The sequence below is a fragment of the Lissotriton helveticus genome, chromosome 2_2 (genome assembly GCF_964261635.1).
Source record: "Lissotriton helveticus chromosome 2_2, aLisHel1.1, whole genome shotgun sequence".
In the NCBI taxonomy this organism is placed as follows: Eukaryota; Metazoa; Chordata; class Amphibia; order Caudata; family Salamandridae; genus Lissotriton; species Lissotriton helveticus.
Genome location: NC_136060.1, coordinates 483,133,907 through 483,156,197, shown reverse-complemented (window position 1 = coordinate 483,156,197; position 22,291 = coordinate 483,133,907). Strand labels below are relative to the sequence as shown.

The 22,291-nt window shown below is 46.8% G+C and overlaps 1 protein-coding gene across 1 annotated transcript in view; it reads left to right on the top strand.

Moving 5' to 3' along the window:
* LOC144821899 (uncharacterized) overlaps positions 1-22,291 on the top strand; it is a 164,148-nt gene that overhangs the window by 10,448 nt on the left and 131,409 nt on the right. Inside the window, exon 2 of the mRNA XM_078679047.1 lies at positions 6,171-6,467. Within this exon, the coding sequence (XP_078535173.1) occupies positions 6,171-6,467 (297 nt within the window). The remainder of the gene's footprint in view (positions 1-6,170; positions 6,468-22,291) is intronic.

The following is a 22,291-nucleotide window of genomic DNA, read 5'->3' as shown; positions in this document are numbered from 1 at the left end:
GAAGGATCGGATCCAGTCGAGGGCGCGTTGTGGAGTCATGCAGAAGGGAGGAGAGAAATAGGCCAGTAGTTCTTCAGGTCAGTAGGGTTGGCCGTTGGTTTCTTGAAGAGGGGTTTCACCTCTGCACGTTTCTAGTCGTGCAGTGTTCTTACTTGCTTATATATGGCCCTTATGAGGGTATTACATTTGTCTATTTCAGCTCTGGGTAAACTTGAAAGCTGTATTCAATGAACAGCAAAGAGAGTTAATGTCACTGCATCAGTAGCTGGCTTTAAGTGATGGCTGACCAGTCGAACCATGTTAACTGTGCTGGGAGTGTGTTTACAAGTGTTTGGTGATGGTAATCAGCCAGCAGTAGGATATTAATACAAACTCTTTCACAGCAGACAGATTTCCTGGCTCGAAGCCTCTGATTCTTTTATACAGCGCGAACTTGACCCGAATCGGGTATCGGAGGTCTCGACATAGCACCAGTTGCATTACCGAGGACACATTAATTTTCTGTTTGGCACGGGGAGATTAAGTGATTTGGCCAGAATCACAGGATGTTGAGCGTCGTTGCCGAGACTCGAACCCGGTTCCCCAGATTCGAGGTCCAACGCCCTAGCCGTCAGGCCAACGTTTCATTTTACGTTATTAGTCATAACAACTAACCCTTCAAATAAACTACTTTCTGAGAGTCGCTCTTTGGTGTGTTTATTTGCAGAGGATAACACGCCATCCAGTTAGCACTCGGTCTGGGAGCTGCTTGACTGACTTCCATGAAGGAAATCGAAAAAAACACACGGCACGTCCTAGCAGCCAGCAATGGAGGGGGGAAGAGGGAATGCAGCTCAGGGTAATGTCATTTAACTTCACACTGTCGCCCCAGGCCCCGCCCTTGTCGTACTGTCAAGGAAGGCCCCGCCGTGCAAGCATTCCAATGCTGGCAGTGCCTACCTGCTAAGGTTTCTGTGTGTCATTTCCAATTGTTTGGTGTGTTCATGTGACAATTGAATGTTTATTGGTGACACCTTCATTCCATGTAGAGGCATTACCTCCTCGTTAGTCTTCCTCGCCACATGACTTACATAGTGAGCTTCAGCTCCACACCAGAACCCTCCAAAGCAAAAATTTAGCCTCCCATGCCTCCCATCCCTCCCCAAGATGGCCGACCCATTACCACCTGACCCCTATAAGAGGCGGGCCGGCCCAACCCATCAGCCTGTTTTTTTTAGTTCTGCGCGTCATTACTCTCCGGATGCGTCTTCAGGTAAGTGGTTCCTGCTGTAGCAGGAGCATGGGTCCTTGGTCGGTGGTCCTGCTCTAGCGGACTCTGGGGCTTTTTGGACTTTCCCCCCTTCCTTCCTCCGGTCTCTTTGGGGCCGGTTAGGCTCTGCCTTAGCGAGCCAAGGGTCAATAGGGGGTGCGGGGGGGTTGGTCTGGGGCTCTGCTGTTTCTGAGCCCTTCTGGCCCCTCGCCTCGCGCTGCCTGTAACTGTTTGTTACTGACGGCACCGGTATCTGCAGGGGCCCGTGTTTGTCTTGTGTTCTTTTCCCGGGTCCCCTTCCTTCCCATGTATCGGGCGCATTTTTCTGCGGCTTCCCCGCTTGGTTTGGGTGTGTTGGCGTTCCTCCGTTTTGTCCCTGCCATTCGGGGGGGGGGGGAGGCGGCCCGTTCCACATTGTGGGCGCTCCGCCTGATTCCTGCTTTACTGCGCTCCAGTGGGAGGTGGTGTGTCGGTCTGAGCTGCCGTCTTAGGCGCTGTGGGACCAGGTTCGGATCGCGGGGTCGGCTCTGCTTCCTGTGATCTGTGCTGTCCGGGCTGCCTGTTTCTCTATCGGACTCACCTTTGCCGTCCGGGCGGGTGTGGTCCTTGGACGGTCCTCTCTTCCGCGGCTGTGTTCGGTCCGGTCGGGGTCCTTCTTCCCGCGTTTTCCTGCCTGGGAGGCTGTGGCGTTCTGCTCCTCCCCCGGGGCTCCGTTGGTGGGCGGGTCCGGTTCCCTGACTTCGCTCACGTGGTGCGGCAGGCGGGCCGGGTTGGCTCAGTTGGGAGTGCGTTGGACTGCGGTTCTAGTGGTCCCTGGTTCGGTCCCTGGTTTGGCATTCTAATAATTTTAGTTTGCGGAGGGATTGTTTTTTTTATTTTTATTTTTTGTGGGTCTCTCTTATATTTCTTTCGGTGTTTACGCTGATGTTCCACGTTACTGTGGCGGTACCCCGCTCTTCTGGCCGCCGGTTCGATGGCTTTGCCTGTGTACCATGGGCCCTGCTGCTGCTTGTTTTGGAGTGGTTTGTCTGTCGCTCTCGGGTCTCGACCAGGGAGCTATGGCTCGAAGGTATGTCTTGTGCCTTTGGTGGGGTCAGCCCTCGCGGACCGGGGTTCGAATCCTGCTGATGCTGTGGGTGTTTCCCTGGTTGGGTATTTTTTCATACTGTTATTGTTTTTTTGATATACGGGAGCTGTGGCTCGTTGGACCGTGCCCCCCCGATGATTGCTTTTCGGGGTTCGAGTGTTTAGTTTTGCATTCGCTGGGTGACTGATTTCCATTCCCGGTTCCTGCGCTCATTTTCTGTGGCTGTGCCTCGCTCTTGGAGGGGGCTTTGGCTCTGCTAGTGGTTTGCCTTTGTTGGCGCCTTCTCTTCCGGCCCAAGGTTGGTGTCCTGCCTTGCTGGGGCCGTATCCTCGGGTGGTTCCTTGTCATCCGTTGTATTTCTTCTTGTTTTACGCGTATAGGTTGTCACTGGGTGGCTGGTTTTCCACGTTCCATGTCTCTGTGCTCTGTCCTGCCCTCGGGTGTCGGGGTCGGTTCCGGCCGTTTGGGGTCTTTGTGCTCCTCTTCTCGTCTGTTTTCAGTCGTTGGGCATGGTCAGGGCTTGTGCCTGGGTGGGTCTCCTCCTGTGTTTGCCTGGTGCTGTCGTCATGGTGGTTCTCAGTTCCTCTTGTGGGGCTGTGTTTTTTTTGGACATTCTGTGCCCTCCGCAGATGTTCCTGGTCCTGCTTGGTGTGGCCTTTGGGGTTTCCGGGGGCTGTTGCTCCTGTTCTTCTTCTCGGGCTGCTTCTGTGGTCTCCGGGTTGGCTTTTGGTTCGGACTTTTTCCTCCATGGTCCTTGGCGGTGGTTTCTCCTCCTCCTGCTCCAGTGCTCGCCGGGCTCCCCTTGCGCCCTCTTCCTCGTGTGTGGTTCACATGTTCTGCGGGTGCTCATGGGGCGTGTTCGCTTCGGCTGCCTCCTGGGGCTCTGGGGTTTCTGGTTTGCCGGTGGTTGTCACGCTTCTTCGTGAGACATTCCTTTGTCACCTCGGCGTCTCCCGATGGGTTGCTCTCTCTGCTTTTTTCGCAGGGTTCCTTGCTTTGGCTTGTGTCCATGGTGCTGTGGCTTGGGCGTACATCATGTGTTACCTTCTGGGCTTTCGGCCTGTGGTCCTTTTGTCCTGTGGTCTCCTGTCCCTGCTGTTTTTGTGTGGGGTCGGTCCCGGTTGGTTCCTTGTTGGCCGTCCTCCGGGGTTTTCCGGGGGCTGTGGGCTACGGCTTGTCTGAGGTGGTCTTCCTGCTGTTGGGGTCTGTCCGTCCATCTCTGGGCTGCGTCAGTGTTTTCTTGCTGACTGTTTCTGCTCCCGAGGAGCTCTCCTGGTCTGGTCGGGACTCGGCGGGCGGCTCTTGCTCCTTTTTCCTGTCGGCTTTCTGCTGTCACCATGCTTCTCCTTGCCCCCTGGGGGTCGGGTCTTTGTTGCGTTCCTTCTCTTCCGGGCCTTCGTTGCCCTTGGGGCTATGGCCCTTTGGTGGCTTGCTTCCTTTTGAGTGGTGCCTGCCTGGTCGGGCATGGTATTTGGCGCCTGCCTCTGGCGGGGCGTGTGTTCTTCCTTTTTGTTGCGGGGTCGCTTTTGCCGGTTTCGCTGATCCTTTCTCTCCGGGTCCTGTTCGTGGTTTTTCCGGTTGGGGTCGTCTGCCTTGGTGGGGCCTTTCTCTGGTCGTGGTTTGGGTCTTGTGGACTGGCGGTGTTTTCTCGCCCCTGTCTATCCTTGCGGATCCTCCCCTTCCTGTTGGTCTCGGTGCCTCTGGCCCTTCCTTGGTTTTTTTTCCCCCGACTCTTCCCGCTCTGTCTCCTGGGTGAGCTGGGTTCCTCCTGCCCATGTGTTGGTGGTGCCTTCCTCTGGCCATGCTTGGGTTCCCGGTCTGTACTGGGTCGGTGGATTTCCCTGTGGTCGTTTTTCCCATCTGGCTTCTATTTTGCCGTTCCTTGGCTTCTCTGGGGTTTTCCCCTGCCTTGCTTGGGCTTGTTGGTCCCTGTGGTGAGTTTGTCCCCTGCCTCGTGCTCCGGGGTGTGTGCGGGGTTCGCCCCTTTTGTCTTTGGCGCATGGGTGCTGTCCTTGCCTGGGTCGTTTTTGGCTGTGGCTTTTCTGGCCCTGGGTGCTCGTGTTCTCATCGCCTCTCCTTTGGTGGTTTGTGGGTCGGGCCTCTTTTGTGCCTGGTTCGGGTGTCTCCTGGGTACGTCTGGCCCTGTCTGCTTCCTTTGGTTCTCCGGTTTTTGGCTCTTCAGCCTTCTCGTTTGGGCTCCCGGCTTTGCGCTTCCTGGGGTCCCTTTGCCTGCTGACTGTTTTTGTTTCCGGCGGTGCTTTGGGATTTCCTGGCGGGGCCCTGCGCTTCCGGTGTGGGTGTGTCCTCGTTTCTTTCCCCTGGTTTTGGGGTCCCGGGTCCTGTTGGGTCTGGTGGCTCCCTGGGTGTTTTGTCATGACTCGGACTCGTCTTCTCCCTGCCCTTCTGTTCTTCGCGCCTTTGGTGTGTTGCTGCCGCACTCCTATGCCTGTCGGTTCTTCTTTGTCTCGCTGGGCTGGGCCTGGTTGTGGGCTGGCTGTCTGTTTGCCCGCCTGGGTGCTCTCTTCGGGGGCTCGCTCCCTTCTTGTGTTTCTTCCTGGGCCGGTTGCTTGGTCCCTGTGCGGGTGTTCCCGTACCTGGCCGGTTGGCTTCTTTCTGCCTCTTCTTCTCCCTTCTGGCCGTGGGCGGGCCTGTGGGTTTTCAGTTTTTCGCCTTTGCCCGGTTGGTTCTCCTCCGGGTCTCTTCGGTGTCGTTTCCGGCTCCTTCCTGGGTTCGTTTTCCCTGGTGCCTGCCTGGGTTCTCTCCTTGGAGTCGCGGTCCCTTCCGGGGGTCCTTTGTGTGGCGGGGGTTGTTCCCTTTCTGTTTCTTTTCCGCACCCTTTTCCATTCTTCCGGCTCGTGCCTGTCTGTTGAATGGCTCTGGTGCCGCTTCCCAGTTTTTCTGGTTCGGCTCTCTCGCGGGTTGTGGTCGCCCTTGCGGTTTTGCTGTGTTGGACGGACTGGTTGCCTCTTTCCACTGTTGATTTTTTTGTTGGGTCGCTGTGGTAGGGTTGTCCTCTGTTCGTTCGGTTCCTCTCTTGGACTTTTTCTCCCCTCTCGCTTTGTGCTGCCTGTTGTGCGGCCCTGGTGTGTTGTTCGGGCCTGCTCTTTCTGTTCTGGCCCTGGTTGCTGTTGCCTTTTTTTGGCTCCGTGCGGTCCGGTCCCGTGCCTTTCTCTGCCTTCCTTCGGTTGGGGCGGTTTTCCTGGCGACTCTTGGTGTCTCTGGGGTCCGGTTTGTTTTTCGGCCTTCCCGGTGTCTTCGGTCCCGGGTTGGTTCTCCTACTCGTGGTTGCCTCTCTCCGGGGTGGTCCTTCCACTCGTTCTGGTCTGTTGGGTTTGACCTCTTTCGTGGTCCTCCCCTTCTGGTCTGTTGGTTTCTTGTGAGTTTCCATGAAGCCGCTTGGCTTTGGTATGTGCTCACTATGTAAGTCATGTGGCGAGGAAGACTAACGAGGAGGTAATGCCCCGGTTACTTACCGGTAATCTTCATTACTCCGAGTATAGTCTTCCTCGCCACATGAGTTCCCATCCCTCCCTCCCTGTCTGGCTGTCGGCTTCATGTTTGTGCTTGGTGGTTTTCAGGCTGATGGGTTGGGCCGGCCCGCCTCTTATAGGGGTCAGGTGGTAATGGGTCGGCCATCTTGGGGAGGGATGGGAGGCATGGGAGGCTAACTTTTTGCTTTGGAGGGTTCTGGTGTGGAGCTGAAGCTCACTATGTAAGTCATGTGGCGAGGAAGACTATACTCGGAGTAATGAAGATTACCGGTAAGTAACCGGGGCATTTCTGGGCTTGCAGTGAGAGCTTCATACATGTATTCTGTTTTCCTTCATGTCACAGGTGCAGAGCTAGTGCTTGGAACCAGGGGAGAGAGCACTTCCTTTTGCGCTGGCCCTTTTAAAGACTATTGTGAATGGAGCTTTCTTGGCCAAGACAAGTCCGCTCCCCAAGGAAAGGACGTGGTTTATTCAGATGGACGTACCTGCCCGGACCAAGTCTTCGACCACTACAGAGACCGCGTGAAACCGACGTGCAGCGGCGCCTTCTTATTACAGAATACTCTGTCCGAAGATGCTGGCTTCTACAGATTACAGTGTGATGAACAGCCGACTCGGTACTACCATCTACGTGTTGTTGGTAAGTAGGGAACTGTGGCCGTTGTAGCATTTGATGTGCCAAGTGCAGAGTATAAGAAAAACAGTAATTCACAGTAGTGTTTTTAAAGATATTTCTTAATACTATCTGCTTAGTAACCTAAATGCTTTTTACCAAAAACGAAAAAGTTGCACGTTACACAACTGATTTCTTAGCATGGGCCAAACAAGGCCTAAACTAGGTCCGCCTCCATCTTGTATTTTTAAGCCTCCTGTTTCTTCGGGCCGCATAATGTGCATACCTCAAATGTTTGTTGGTCTGTTGTTCTTAGTAAACTCGTTGGAAACCTTCCTTCAGCAACTCAAAACCTGGCTATTCTGCAGTGAAGTGTTCCCTAGGTAGTAGTAGTAAGGTATACCTAGCAGCGACGCAACACTCTACGGAGTAGCCGCGCATTTTATAAATGCTTTTTTCATTCATTTATTCATTCAGCAAGTGACTGTACAAGGTTTTTTTCCCTGCCTGTTACAACACGTTTATTCCTAATATCAGTCTGTCATTGTTACAGGGGTCTTCAACTTTTTATGCAGGAAGTGCTACTTGCGTCAAAAAAAAAATCATTTCCAGAAACTAATATTAGTATTTTAATAGTGACCATATCATGCAAGTTTAGGAGTTACCGTCTTTTTATATCAATTACATATCATACAAGTTCACATTACTGACAGTACAGAGTAAGAGATAGAGTAAGAGACCGGAACACAAGCCGTGAGGGCAACGGCGGCCACTACCGGTACTGCGGCCAGAGAAGGCCCGGTCACGCCGTGAGGGAAACGGCACTATATATCCCAGCAGCCTTGGGGGCCGCGCATTCCGCCCACGCCACCGACGCGCCTGGAGGCGCTTAAAGCAGGAAGAGCGCCTGGAGCCCCGAGAGAAGCCCGCGACAGTCTGTGGCAGTCCGGGGCAGAACGAGGCTGGGCTGGGCCACCCCCCTTGGTTGTGCCTACTGAGAAGTAAGCTCTTTGAGACATAATGATTTTTGAACATTGTAGTTTCATATTATGATTGTATTATACTAAGTCAGGAAGTACTTTTAAAAGCTTTGGTTAGTATCTTATTATCAACCTTACGCTAACCCCCAACAAACTGCAGTCCAACTGGCTAAATTTCTTCGGGGTTTGTTCGATTACCGATGATGGCTAAGAATAAACCAACCATGGATAACTACTTAGTAAAAATGGTGAGCAAGATCAATAATGACAGAAGGAAATCACTGGGTTTGGAAGATCCTTCCTTGATACTTACTACATCCCTTGGTGTTGGAAGTGATCTAACTGTGGTTTCTTCTCCTAAATTGGATGTTCCTACTGATATGCCTCCAATGGAGATTCCGACAGTATTAGTCGTAGATCAGGACATAATGGACATAATGGACCAGGATTTACAAGATGACTCCATGGATGTATCAGTACGGTGCTCTCCAGTTAAGAGAGCGGTAAGACAGTGTAGGAAAACACAGTCTAAGCGGGGAGGAACATATCATAAGAAAAAATCTGATATAGCACAGAAGAGTACCATCGGTCATAAGGGAACAATGACTATTATCAGTGACTCAACCATGAACTCTGACCTTCTGGAGCAAATAGCTAAGATGTTTGAGGATAAATTAGAAATTGTTGTTAAGCCTTTAATGACGAAAATAGATCTTTTGACAGCCGAAGTTTCTAGATTGGGTGGTCTCTTAACTAAAATAACTAGAGAGGAGAGCCCGAAACCAAGAGAAAGGGACATTTTGCCTAATAATGTTGTGCAAAAACCACTGGCGGGGAGGGTAAGCACGGCTAAATTTGGCGAGATGGGCCGTTCGGATGGTCAGACTATACAGACTAATGTGGTACTAACAAAGACAGTGGGCCCACTAATTCAATCGAGGAAAGTACGCCCAATCAACCTTCCACCAGATTGTGAACCATATGTTGTCTTACTCTCTAATGTCCCACCCTTAGATACCACGCAGCCTAATACCAGTCAGGAATCCCATGAATCGCTCAAGTACAAAACCGTTTCGTGGCTGAATAAGAATTGTGGGTTCCCGACAAATTATTCAGACCAGATACTAACAACGAGACGGGTACCCTGGATTGGTAATGCCAGGAAAACTTGTAGGGGCGAATGTATTGTTATTAACTGTAGACATCCCCAACACGTTGCGACTGTGCTACTTAGAGCAGCATCGTTGAAAAGGTGTGAGAACAGTGTGGGTGTGCATCCTCTGGGATACTTCTATAGTCATTTAGCCAAGTGACCTTTGCACAATTCAAGAAGTGGGCATTCTAATACGGGCCCAATCTTTGAGATCCCAACACAAAACAAATATCATGCATTAAGTAGTTTGGATCAGAATGATTGACTGTCGTCAGCTGGTAGTAAAGGTTTGGGGGAGTCCTCCAATTTTTATGTGGGGAAGTTATATATAAATAATTCAGAGCCTGAACTATCACAGATAGCGGTGTCTATTCCTATAAATAATGATAGCCCTAGACTAGTTCCTGTTTTATTGGCTGAGGTTGTGGCGAGCAATCAGATTTCTAAATGTGCTGGGGAAAATAATGGCAGCCCAACAGATGTAGGGTTATGCTGTACCAGTAGCACTGTGTCTGAGGGTACTATTGATGGTAACATTCCAATGCAAGGAATAAGTATTGTAACCTTCCCTCCAGATAGTATATCTACACAAGACACATCGTTGAATGCAGTCCCACTCAGCCCTAAACGAAATAAACCTGTGAGATTAATATCATGGAATGTAGCAGGGTTAGCGAGAAATCTACGGGACTTGGACTGGTGTACCTACATAGAAGATTATGATGTTGTTCTGCTCCAGGAGACTTGGGCCTTAGATATCCCGCACAGGCTTGGGTACAAAACTTTTTATTGTGATGCAATTCCGTCAGTAAGAGGGAGAGCGTCAGGGGGGCTGGTGATCTGGGTAAGAGTTAATTTAGAAATAGAAGTAACTCAACTGTCCATTCCTTCCCCGGATTTATTGGGAATTAAGATAGCGACAAGAAAAAAGGAATCTGTATATTTAATAAACATATATAATAGACCACATCCACATAACAAGGAATCAACGGTAGTAGAGCTACTGGATTCCTTTCTAGACACATTAGGACCAAATCCATTAGTGGTAGTAGGGGGGACTTCAACTGTAAATATGAACCAATGTTGGGCCTTGATAATCTACTTGAGGATCAGGATATAGCAAATGATATCCCGATTTTGAATTCCATAGGGTTAGCCAAATGCACTGTAGCAGCAACACAAATTTTACAGCTGACTGTGGGGCATGACTTAAGGGCATGCAATGGCTGTTTTCAGTCTGATAGACCAGCAGCCCCAACCTTTTCAAAAGGTAACTCTAAGTCACACATAGATTTTATATTGGTCTCTCTGAGTCTCTGGTACCTAGCTATTGATTTTAAAATAGATACCAGGACAGAGAGCGACCATTTACCACTTCAACTATGGTTAAACCCCCAACCTTTTAAATTTAAATCTGCTGAAGAGATCGTATTGAATGACTCTTCCGGGGAACTGCAAGTATCAAATAATAGACGCGCCTTGAGATTGCCTTATATCCTGGCTAAGGACTCTACCATGCTAAATATTTATAATGCCTTTTCTGATACCATTGCATCTTACCAGAAGCCCTTATTAGGCACTCATGGTGTTAGATTTACATTATCAACTGGTAGATGCTTTAACTCCCTTTTTGAGTAAAATCTGCAAAAGGGATAAGAACCTAAATGATAATCATTTAGAGCTAGTTAATCCCTGGTACAACAAAGAATGCCGTTTAGCGAAGACCCACTTGATTCAGGCTGTTAAAACTAAAAAAACATATTGCATAAGAGAAAGTAGGTATGCATATAACAAAACCCTGTCTCAGGCAAAAAAAGCGTGGGATGATGCACTATGGGATGATCTCTTAACTGCAGCTAAATTGAGAGATCAGAGAACCTTTTGGAGCATAATATCGAAGGGGAATAGAAAGGGTAGATCACCAAAGGATATTTACTTAGACGAGAACATTTGGTGCGACCATTTTACTAAGCTCTATTCATATGGTGAAGAAGAGTTGCCCCCACAAGTTCAAGAGAGCAACCTAGCATTGAGCAGTGTCCCTTTATGTTTTAGTTTAGAGGAGACTATGCAGGCATTACAGGCAATTAAAGCAGGTAAAGCCCCAGGACCTGATAAGATCCCCGGCGACTTACTAAAGCATGACGTGGAAGTATGGGGCCCTTATATTAATTTTTTATGTAATTCCATAGTGGCTGGTACACCGATCCCTGATAGCTGGAAAGGGGCAGAAATTGTTACCATTTTTAAAAAAAGGGGATCGTTATGATCCGGGCAATTTTCGCCCAATTAGTTTAATTGATCTTTTACAGAAGGTTTTTGCCAGACACATTTTAAATAGACTTTTAATTTGGATTGAGGAGACCCAGACATTGACCAAATACCAAGCAGGGTTTAGGTAAAAAATCAGCACGGTGGATCAAGTATTTAGATTCACGTGCATCTGCTGGAACTACATTAATATAAGAAAGGGCAGCCTGTATGTGGCGTTTATAGATCTGAGGGCTGCCTTGGACCTCGTCCCACGTAATCTCCTGTCGACCACACTAAGAAATATGGGGGTCCCCGGCGAGTTACTCCAAGAACTCATTAGACTACACACAGGGAATTATGCCAAAGTCAGATGGGGGAAGGGAGGTGAAGTATCAAAGCCCATACCTGTGAATCGTGGCGTACGCCAAGGCTGTGTGTTGGCGCCCACACTTTTCTCATTATATGTTAATGACATACCTGCATATTTGAGAGACTGTGTTCACGACTCCCCGAAGCTGGGAGACGAGGTAATTACGGCACTTCTTTTTGCCGACGATACAATCCTCATCTCCCAGAGTCCAAAGGGTCTCCAAAATCTCGTAAATAAATTCTATGGATACTGTGTCGAGAAGGGGTTAGAAATAAATTCGTCAAAAACTAAATATATGTCCATAAACCCACAAAAGTCCTTCAGGAAGAATTTGACCTTAAATAATCAAAAATTGGAGTATGTTGAGAGTTTTAATTACCTAGGTATTATGTTGGACAGTGCCCTTTCTTGGAAGGAGCATCTTGTAAAAAGTAGACTGTCCTTTAAACAAAATTCGATGCCTATACTAAAAGTACACGGCGCAAGTCATTCCAAAGCAGTTACGCCGGCACTTGAAGTATTTAAGGCAAAGGCCCAATCAGCGGCACTTTATGGTGCTGAGGTTTGGGGGCATTGTTGCAAAAGCAATTTTGAACGGGAAGAGAATCACTTCATACGCAGGTTGTTAAAAATTCCAACTAGAACTCCTTTAGTTCCAGTGTTTCTGGATATTGACCTTAAACGGACAGATTATCATGCTATCCTAAGGCCCTTGTTGTACTGGGTAAGGCTTTGGATTACTCTGGAGCTGAGTAATTACAAAAGTGGCCTGTTAGAAGTTATTCAGATTGATGAGTACAAGAAAATTGCATGGTTAAAACATATTTCTCTTTGGTGCACCAGGTTGAGGCTATCCCATTATTGGGAAGAGCCTCAAAATATGACACCCCCATGCAAAAAACTTCTAAAGTCTGCTTTTTGGTCGTATGTGAATGGTGAGCTACTTCATAGTTCATCCATTGGTACACTAACCCAGAAATTCCTGAATGTAAAGGACAATGCTGGATTTGAATCTTTTATGGACGAGATAGGACCACCATCAGCGAAAACACTATATTTGCAATTCAGATATGGGGTGCTCCAGACGAATGCAAATACTTGTGGGTGGGGGGGCAAAAATGATAGTGGCTTTTGTACTCTCTGCTCACAAAATGCAAAAGAAGATGATGTCCATCTAATGTTCTTTTGCCCGGTCTATAAGTTACCCAGAGACCGTTGGATCAGACCCCTCTGTAAAAACATGGGGGTTAGATCCTACAAAGAAGCAGAACGTATAATCAAGTCTAACTCCTCTCAACTGATAGTGTTTTGCATAAGTAGGTTTCTATTCAATGTGTATTTAACTAGAAAACGTGATAGTGTTTTGCATAAGTAGGTTTCTATTCAATGTGTATTTAACTAGAAAACGGCTTGGTTACAAGCTGTAATGTAACATTGGGGACCGTAGCTTCTTCTATACTACATAATCCATCATAGATAGGACTGGGTTTATACTCTTAATGTGTTTTAATGTGTTTTAAAGGTTTTAAATCTGGCTTTTAGTATAAACAACTTTGTTTTATATAAATTATTGAACGAGATCGTGTTTTTAATATGGTATTGCAAAATCCTGTTATGAATTAATTGTTGACTGCCCCCCTATTGTAATCTGATACTGTGACTAATTGCTGCTACTAATTGCTGCTATAATATAGGGGAGAGGTGTGGCGCCGCGGCCAGGGCGACTGACGCTGGATTCTGGGGATCAGGGTTCGATCCCCGGCTCCGGCGGCAGGTTAGCCCAGCACCAAGTGACTCTGGGCAATAGCTTGCTTAATCTTCCTGACGGCCCCCAGCGCCTAGAGACCCTTACGGGTGATTGTGCGCTTTACAAATGTGGATTATTATTATTATTATTATTATTATTAGATAATTATTGCAAATGTTTTTCTTTTTGTACTCCCTGCTTTTATGGCTGTATTAGCTGAAATAAAGTTGATACAACAACATTACTGATCACCTTAGTCAAGATTCCTAGAACCATCCACCTCGGTCCATCAGCCAAGGTTGCGAGCAATAAGGACAACAAGCATTGGCAAAGCCAATAGGTCTCGCCTTTGGGACCTTATAAGTATTTAGTTATGCAGCAGGTCCCAAAAGAAGCGAGACCTATTAGCTCTGTTAATGCTTGTTAAATGTATAAGGGAGGTGTCGGTGTTTGAATGCTTGATTTCTACTGAGGCCAACTTCTAGTGTGCCAGGTGGTCAAGGAAGGGTTATTAGCTGTACAAACGCAAATCAATCATTTACTTGTTTAATAAGCCTCTGTGCCTCAAATGAAGTTCATATTTGAAAACAAACTGCATGTAACAGAGCCCCCACCAACATTTTTTTTGCATGGTTTAAACTAACATTTAGAGACTGGGAACTGACCCTTTAATGTTTTAATTATTACCTGTATGTTGCCGTTTGATATGAACATTGTACAAGAAAAATATTAGTGGTGTGGGGAAAGCTGGATTACTCAGCGCTTGGGCCCCAGCCAGATGGAAGGCCCTGATAATGTGGTTTAGTCAGTAAATGTTTACTTTATTGAGGATTTATGTAGCGTTACCTCACCAAGGAATTTAAGCACTTTACATAAACACGAAGTACATTACCCTCAAATAAAGTAGTAGTGCTCAAATTAATTTAGATGAATAATACACAGTGGCAAAAAATATTATTCAGGGATGTGCTCTGCTTTACTCTGCGCTGCAAATATATCACAGGAGCAATGTTTCCATTGCATGTCTTCCTGTTATGTGAGTCCATCCCAAACCCCTACTTCTGGTAAATAAAGAAATAACTTGGCCACAACATGAGTAACTTGGCCACAACATAAAAGTAGCGCCCTGCTACAAATATGGAAATACTGTTGACATATTGCTTACAAATAATATAACTACTACGTGCTAGCTAATCCTTATTTAGTATAAATAAAGCGTTTGTTACTAAAACATATTATAGCTACCAGCCCAAAAAAAGCACTGATATTTTTCCGACGTTTTGTTTAAAGGTAATAAGTATGTGTTCGTATAATTTACACACAGCATCCAATTTAGTATCACTACAGCGTGTGTACTAATTGAAAAAGTATTTTGTTTTCGGCACAAAAGAGAGAAAGAATGTATATTGAATGACATAATAATGTTGCTACCACAAAGAATATTTTATTAAGCCAAATTCTGCTGCGCCTTCACATGGCTCACAACATCTGCGTTTGACAACAAAGTAATACAAAGATAAGCATCCCTGCATAGTGTTACAAGCTGTCTGCCTTTTCTGGGGGAAGAGATCTCATCTTTTAGTTTTACAGTTCCTGAACTATCGACAGGAATGTGGAATAGACAGTGCAAATAGCCCAGGATCACCATATGTTGTAGCGGCGCCAAGGCTTAAATTACAACTTAAGAAACAATGATACACATGTGCCCCTTTTTCGGTAGGTACATGGAAAGAAAACCAATTTGGCCAGAATACCAGGATGTTAAGCAGAGGCCGTGATTCCAACCTGGTTTCCTATGTACTGCATTAGACTGTAATGCGTTTTCCTTTGAGCCAGTAGAGTTCAAGCAGGGCTCCAGTCGGGGTACCACGCGGGTGGACGGCGTCCCCCCACTTATTTTACCAGGGTGACACCGTCCCCCCTGTAAAAAAGCTGTACTTCACTCTTTGGCCTCTCTGGGACGAGGAGCTCGGCACCTTTCGTGATGTCATTTCCTGTCGTGACATCACTTCCGGTTACAGCGCCCCCCCACTTCTTTTTTTACGACTTGTGCCCTGAGTTCAAGCATTAATTCTCCCGCAGAGCCCGAGCCCAGGAAGGACGCAGCGGGACATAATGAGTCGGAGGAGGAACTCAGCACAGTTTGGCTCCTGCATCCTCCGTAACGGCGCTGCTACTCATGTTACACAGCGCGGCCGAGGTCCATAAAATAACAAGGAAGAGATACCATTTCTACAAATGCAAAGCGAGGCGGACATCGACCATGTGTGGCGCTGAGGCAGGACAACACAAGATGAAGAAAAGTAGGGGCCTATCAACAACCGGCGATAATTATCGCTAAGCGCACTTAGCGCTAGGATAATTATCGCCGGCTATCGCTTGTTTTTATCGCCTATCTCCAGAGTGATAAAATTAACCGAGTTAGCTGCCAAATGTGCAATTATCACTGGAAATCCAGCGATAATCGCACAACGTTTGGCGCTACGTTGTTGTTAGGGCAGGGCAGACGTAACCATGATATCCACCATCCACTGGATATCATGGCTAAGTCAAGCTAAAAGCAGGCGTAAGGAAAGTAGCGATAACTGCGGTTTGCGCCACTTTTCTTATCGCTATGCTTGTTAGCGTGCCCATTAATAATTGAAGAAATGTCGGTTAGCGACATTTCTCCAGTTACTTTAGGATGAAACGCCCATTTTGCATCTCATTAGAGATGCAAAGGGAGGAGTAAGGAAAAAGGGTGCTAACATGCGATTGTTGATAGGGCGGAAACATTATCTCCGCTTTTCTGGCTTTTAAAGCCAAAAAAGCAGAGATAAGGCCCTTGATGATATGCCCCTTGGCCGGTGCTGCATGGCGATACCCGGAAACGAGAAGGAGGGACAAAGACGACAGATTGTCCATTAGCAAGCCAATTTTTGTAAAGGACACCAACTTAAACAAATAAAAAGCTATCGGCAAGAATGGGTGGAGTTAAACTCCTGAAGCATAAACAATAGGTCGCTAAGCTACAGCGCAAGCGCTGTACCCTCGACCTAAAAAGCGTTGTCTATTTGAATACCTGTGGATGGGTCGTACGTATATAACATTCAACACTGCAATGCCCGTGGCTCAAAAGTAGTCTTTTTATTAATGTCTTCCCAAATGATTGAATGCTTCAAAATCTGGTTCAAATTATATTTTGGAAACTGATTTCTTTTCGGCAAACATCAGCCTTTGAGTTCTGCAAATATACACTTGTGGCGTACATTCAAAAATTGTTCTATTTTCATAGACTTGGGCTGCACACAGGAGAGCTACTTACAGGCAGCGGGAGCGCTACCAGCAGCTCACGAGCTGCTCATTGGAGAGGCCTAGCTTGGAGTGTAACTTGGTTTGTCCTGCCTCATCTGATGACATTAGAACACAAAGGGTGTAGTAAGATGGATGGTATATGATGGTGCATTTGTTTGTGTCTCCTGATATGCTAAACCTGTGAAACAATTCCACCACCTTGTGCTCACAGTGCGATTTCCATTGTGTATTTGTAAGAAAGTGGCTCTGTATATACTGGACCAAAGTACGGTACAGTGTGCACAGAGTCCACAGTCCCCAGAGGTTTGGCAGAGGCGAAAGTTAGATATAACCTTACTCTCTAAAGTGGTAGCTTGGTCGAGCAGTAAGGCAGTACCAGAGGACAGTGTAAAGCATTTGTTGTACACACTCAGTCAGCAAATGGTCTCACACACTCAAGAACTGAACTCTATGCCAATGGTTTGTATAAAAATATATAGTTGTTTTATTTTAGAACCAACATTAGGTATCAAAATATACTTTCTCAGAATGAGTTACTTTAGTTAAATACTATTCAAATAGGCAATGGACTTTTGAATACACTAGATACAGTTGTTGCAATAGGCAACACAATTTTAAACACAATATTACATTGAGCTCAATGGGAATTTCTAGTTAAATGCAATTAATTAGTTTATGGATTACTTTTCTAACCACAGGACTGGCTCCTGGATTCAGTCCTGGGACATCTCCTGTAAACAGTTAAGTAAAAGAGTTTTGGTTACAGTAGTGATTTTTAAGGAATATTATTGTATTTTAAAAGTTGACAGAAACTTTTTCACATAGAATCACCAATGTTATCGTATTGGAGGAAATTCACTTAGCAGGTAAGTAGTGTAATCGTTACTTTTTCTTACTCAGTGTTGGATCCTGGATCCAGCACAGGTGCACCTCCTGTAAACAATTGAAAGAATTCGTTTATGTCATACAAGCGATTTTTAACTAATATTTGTAAGTTTCAAAAATCAACACTTAAAAACTTTTTCAGCAAAAAGTAGGAAATGTTATACTATGGAAGGAAATTCAAGTTACTGGTAAGTACGGCTGGAATTACTTTTCAGGGTCAGTGCCGGGCACCAAGATCCAGCACTGGGATCTCTCCTGATTACAGGTGAGTAAATCAGAATTCGTTGTTCCGCTGATTTTAGATGAATATTTTAAAGTTTCAAAACTCCACACTTGGAAGAATTTTCAAGTGAAACCAGTCAATGTTACCCTAGGGAAGAAAAGTGAGTTATCGTCTTTTGGGTAAGTACTCGACTGGCAGAGTTAAGCTTTTGGGCATAGACTCAGGGGTCTCCAGGGTCAGGTAGGTACAGTTGTTTCACCCTCAGCGGCACAGGGGCAGCCGGGTGCAGAGAGAGTTAGGCCCAATGTTAGCCTATGGGCGGCAGGATGCCTGCAGTTGGTGGCTGCTGGCAAGCAGGCCACGCAGCTGTGGGAGCTGGGCACCGGGTCACTTGCTCAGGGCAAATGGGGAAGTAGATTAAGACAGAGGATGCACTCCCAGGGGCACTTGGGCGGCTGGGTGCAGGGTGCTTTTGAGCCTTCGGGCGCTCTATGTTATCCAATGGGAAAGCTGGAAGGTGAACAGAGGCTGCAGATTTAGGGACGGAGATGCTTCAGGTGCGACCACCATTTCGAGAGGTAAGTTGGGATCTTGGAGGATAGGTAGTTGCCCAAGAGTTGGGCACAGGGAAATGTGGTAAATAATTTAATATTACCTTATCTTAGAATTTCTATATTAGTAAAATACTTTAAATTAAGTAAAGAGAGGAGTCCGTGGTATTCGAGTAAAGAAGGGTTTATTCAATAACTCGAGTTAAGGGAGAGCTCCTTCACCAAGCGGGTTCAGGAGTGGTCTGATGTTTTATTCATACAGCAGGGTATTTATACAGTTCAGGCAATAGGCAGAAAGAAGAAGAAGAAGAAGAAGAAGAAAAATAAGGAAGTGACAAACAGTAATTTCAAACAAGATGTGTCAAGGTATGGGCGTCTCTTGTGTCTCGTGAGAGTGCATGCAGTGTGTCGAAATGTGCTCCCTTCAGTTGAGGGTCCTTCCTCAGTGTCGAAATGCTCTTTCAGTTGAAGGCCCTTTCTCAACCGGGGGGTTATTTCTGGCTTAGAGTCAAGAACAGGAACTGTCTCTTAAAACAGGAACTACCTCTTTGGTTCTCGGAATTGGCCGAGCCACAAGAATGTGTGGTCAATGAACGGAGGGGCCAGGTGCAGGGTGTCTTGCTCCTGGGTTTGGAGACAAAATGGATGACACACGCAAAAATGGATGCTGTCTGAATCAAAATGGCAGACAGGCGGAGAAGGGAAACGATGGAGCACAATTGCCAATTTTATTTCCTCATTCCCTGCTTGCCCCAGAGTGTACCTGTATCTATATCTCAATTTGCATGAGATTATCTATGCATTCCTGTAGCATAATTGTTTCATTTTCTTTCTGCTGGATACGTGGTTTAGGAATGCAGCTTGCAGCGCATAGCCCGCACAGGTCAGGGCCACATTGGATGCACAGGCAGCATCCAGTTATTACCAGGAATATTATGCCTGCTGCTGACAGCAGTCTCCATCCCCAGGATGATATTATTGTCCAAAACCAGTCAGACAATGTCCAAGTGCCAGGTTCTTGATGTAGGCTGGCGGCTATTTGTGTAATTTTGTTATAGCCGTATATACAGACGGAGAGTTATCAGGGATTAAAATACAGCAGCTTTAGCCGATAATTCTACAGGCTCCGCCTCTATCAGCCAGGATGACGTCAAGGACAAGGCGGTTTTGGAGGGCAACCAATCTTATGGCAGACTGTTCCTGAGTCAAGTTCCCCAGGGCAGACGCCGTCTGATTTACAACAGCCTCCAAGGTCCTTGTCAACTTGCGTATGAGCTTGCTGTTCAGCACAGGGCCGATAAAGAAAAAGAATCCTTTGTTGAAGTCTGTATATTGGTCTAATGTAGTTTCCGTGTGATCAATCCCGGAGATATCTATCATTCTCTTATGTCTAACATGGGGCACTAGGAGGTCGCGGTGGTAAGTGGATGGGGCCACAAAGACAGGAGGTAGCAGAAATGCTATATAGCACGTCCCCCCCCCCAGTTAAAGGGCAGCCTCACATAGGCTGTTTGCCCACAGATGAAATAAGTATGCTAGAAATGATGATTTTCCCTTGTCTTCAAAACTCACAGTGGTATGGCAGTCACTGTGTCCTAATGGGACAGAGCCATTTTTCCGAACGCACAGGTGCCCTTTTTACTGTTGAGACCGAGATAGAAGGGGGTCCAGCATTCTTTTTAGGTTTGGTATTTAATATCCTGTAGGACATGCTCACGTTCCCCTGTTTGTACTCTTCGCTTTCTAGGACCGTACCTGTCGCCTGAGGATCTCCATCCTCATTCGGGTAGCAGACAGCATTAAGGACCTTATTTAAGTCCCCCCAAGGCCACCCATTCTTGCATGACTTATTTCCATCAGGGCAGGAGGTGGGGGTAGTCCTGTCGGCTGTTATTAGGGCGAACCAGGCCTCGCAAGTTCCATTATAAGAAACCGGGAATGAGAAGAGAGGCATCCCTCCTTTCTTTTGATGTGGTGGGAGGCGGCCACATATCCATCTGGGATATTGCTGACCTGATGCGTATAGTGTAGCATCTGTATAAAGGTATTGTTTCGGAGAGCTAGCCTATGGGCTTGCTCATGAGGGGGCAAATCGAGGTACGTGTGCTCTTGAGTGTTGTTAGGTGCAGGAGAGGAATGTGGTGCTGGCGGGAAAGCGATGTGGAGGGCCCAACCGAGACACGTCATGATTGTCATCAAGAAAAATAGTATGATCAAACATATGATAGGGCTGCTATGCAACTTCTTAACATTCTTCTTTAGGCGTCTCATTTTCTCTTTTTTCCACATAGTCAGGGTGTCTGAGTCTGCCCCCATGCTCTGACCGTTTCACCACGAGACCTGTGTCCGTGGGCTTAATCAGCCAGAATCCTGGTGGCGGACCTCAGCTTTGATTTGTATTTCTGTTGTGGGATCTGTTCCAAGGGCAATGAGGACTGTTCAGTTACAGTGTCACTGGATTTGGCGATATCGCTGGCAACAGAGTCTATTTCTCCAAAGTATTTTTTACAATGACTGGCATGTAACCAGCCCTTTCTGCCTTCGATCTTCACCGCCGTCCGCGTAGTTAGGAGGACCAACTTCGGTTCCTTCCACCTGGGCTGGAGGGGATCTGTCCTGTCGAAGTTCCGGACTGCGACCCAATCCCCGGGTCGGATGGTGTGTTCTTCCGGGTTGGTTTTGTCTGGGAAGGCTGCAGCCACCTGTGAACGACAAGAATGGAGTGCAGACATCAAGGAAGCCAGGTAATCAGTCAATATTCTGCTATCTACATCAGTAATAGATTTTGGTCTAGTAACTCCCCACATGTTTGGTGGTCGGCCAAAGACCATCTTGAATGGGGCTAATCCTATTCGGGAGTGTGGTACCATTCGCATATAGAACAAGGCTACTGGTAAGGCAGTCATCCAATCTACGCCCTTCTCTGCTGTAATTTTGGCTAACTTAGTTTTAAGGGTTTGATTGTGTCTTTCTACCAATCCTGCTGCCTGGGGGTGTCTCACGCAATGAAATGTCCAAGTATATCCTAACAGAAGGGAGACATGTTTCATCAGCTCGGAAGAGAAAGGCTGGCCATTGTCTGAATATATGACTCTTGGCAACCCATAACGGGGGAAGTACTCTCTTACTAGAACCTTAGCAGTCGTCGTGGCGGTATAGTCAGGGACGGGGTAAGCTTCAGTCCACCTTGTTAACGCGCACACCATCACCAGTACATACTTGTAACCTCTACATCTCTCCATCTGAATATAGTCCATCTGGAGAGCTTCAAATGGATGGTCAGGGGGTTGGAATCCACCCAGCTACACCTTTGTGCCTTTACCTGGGTTGTACTGGTTACAAATGATGCATGTTTTTACTTTTTGTTTGGCTGCAGCTCTCAAATGTTTGTTATGCCATATGTTCTGAATGCTATCTAACATTGCTTTTTCTCCCAGATGCGCTGGTCCATGTATGGTGTTTACTATAACCTGAACCATAGCATCCGGTAGTAGCCATACTGCTCTCTCAGGTGTCATCCAACCCTGGTCTGTAAGGACCCCTCCTTTTTCCTTCCATTCTAGCAGTTCCTGTGGTGTGGTGTGACTTTGGACATCCTGGATGTCAGAAAAGGGGTCTCGTATTGCATATTGGCGGTGTAGTGTATTCAATTCTGTGTTCGCCGCCATTTTGGCAGCATTGTCTGCGAAATCATTTCCTTTTGATATTTCATCTGTTCCTTTTGTGTGTGCCTTATATTTCAGCACCGCTATTTTGGTTGGTAATTGGCTAGCTTCCAAGAGGGCAGTGATGAGGGCAGCATGTTGTATTTTGGACCCATGTGATGTGAGGAATCCCCTCTCCCTCCATAAGGTGCCGAAATTGTGTACAACCCCGAAAGCGTATTGTGAGTCAGTGTAGATGTTAACTGATTTTCCTTTTGCTAAGTGACATGCTCGTGTTAGTGCTACTAGTTCGGCTGCTTGTGCTGACAGTATCTCTATTTTGTGTGCTTCCAAAGTGTTTATACCATTTGTGACGGCATAGGCTGCTGGCAATTCTCCAGTGGGGAGTCTCATGCAAGACCCATCAACAAAGAGTGTCATCTCTGCCTCAGAAAGGGGTGTATCTTGTAAATCTGGTCTGGGTTTGGTCACTAAATCAATTGTATCAATACAATCGTGAAGTTGTTCAGCAGGGGAGGTAAGTGGCAACAGTGTTGCTGGGTATAAAATGTTGCATCATCGGATCTCAATGTGTGGCTGGAAAAGTGTCATCTCGTATCCTGTGAGTCTGGCTATTGTCAGATGTTGTGTTTGCGTTCTGTTTAGGAGAAGTTCAACAGCATGTGGAACCTGGTCTACCAGATGGTGTCCTAGTACGATAGTGTCACTCTGTCTAATGGCTTGTGCTGTG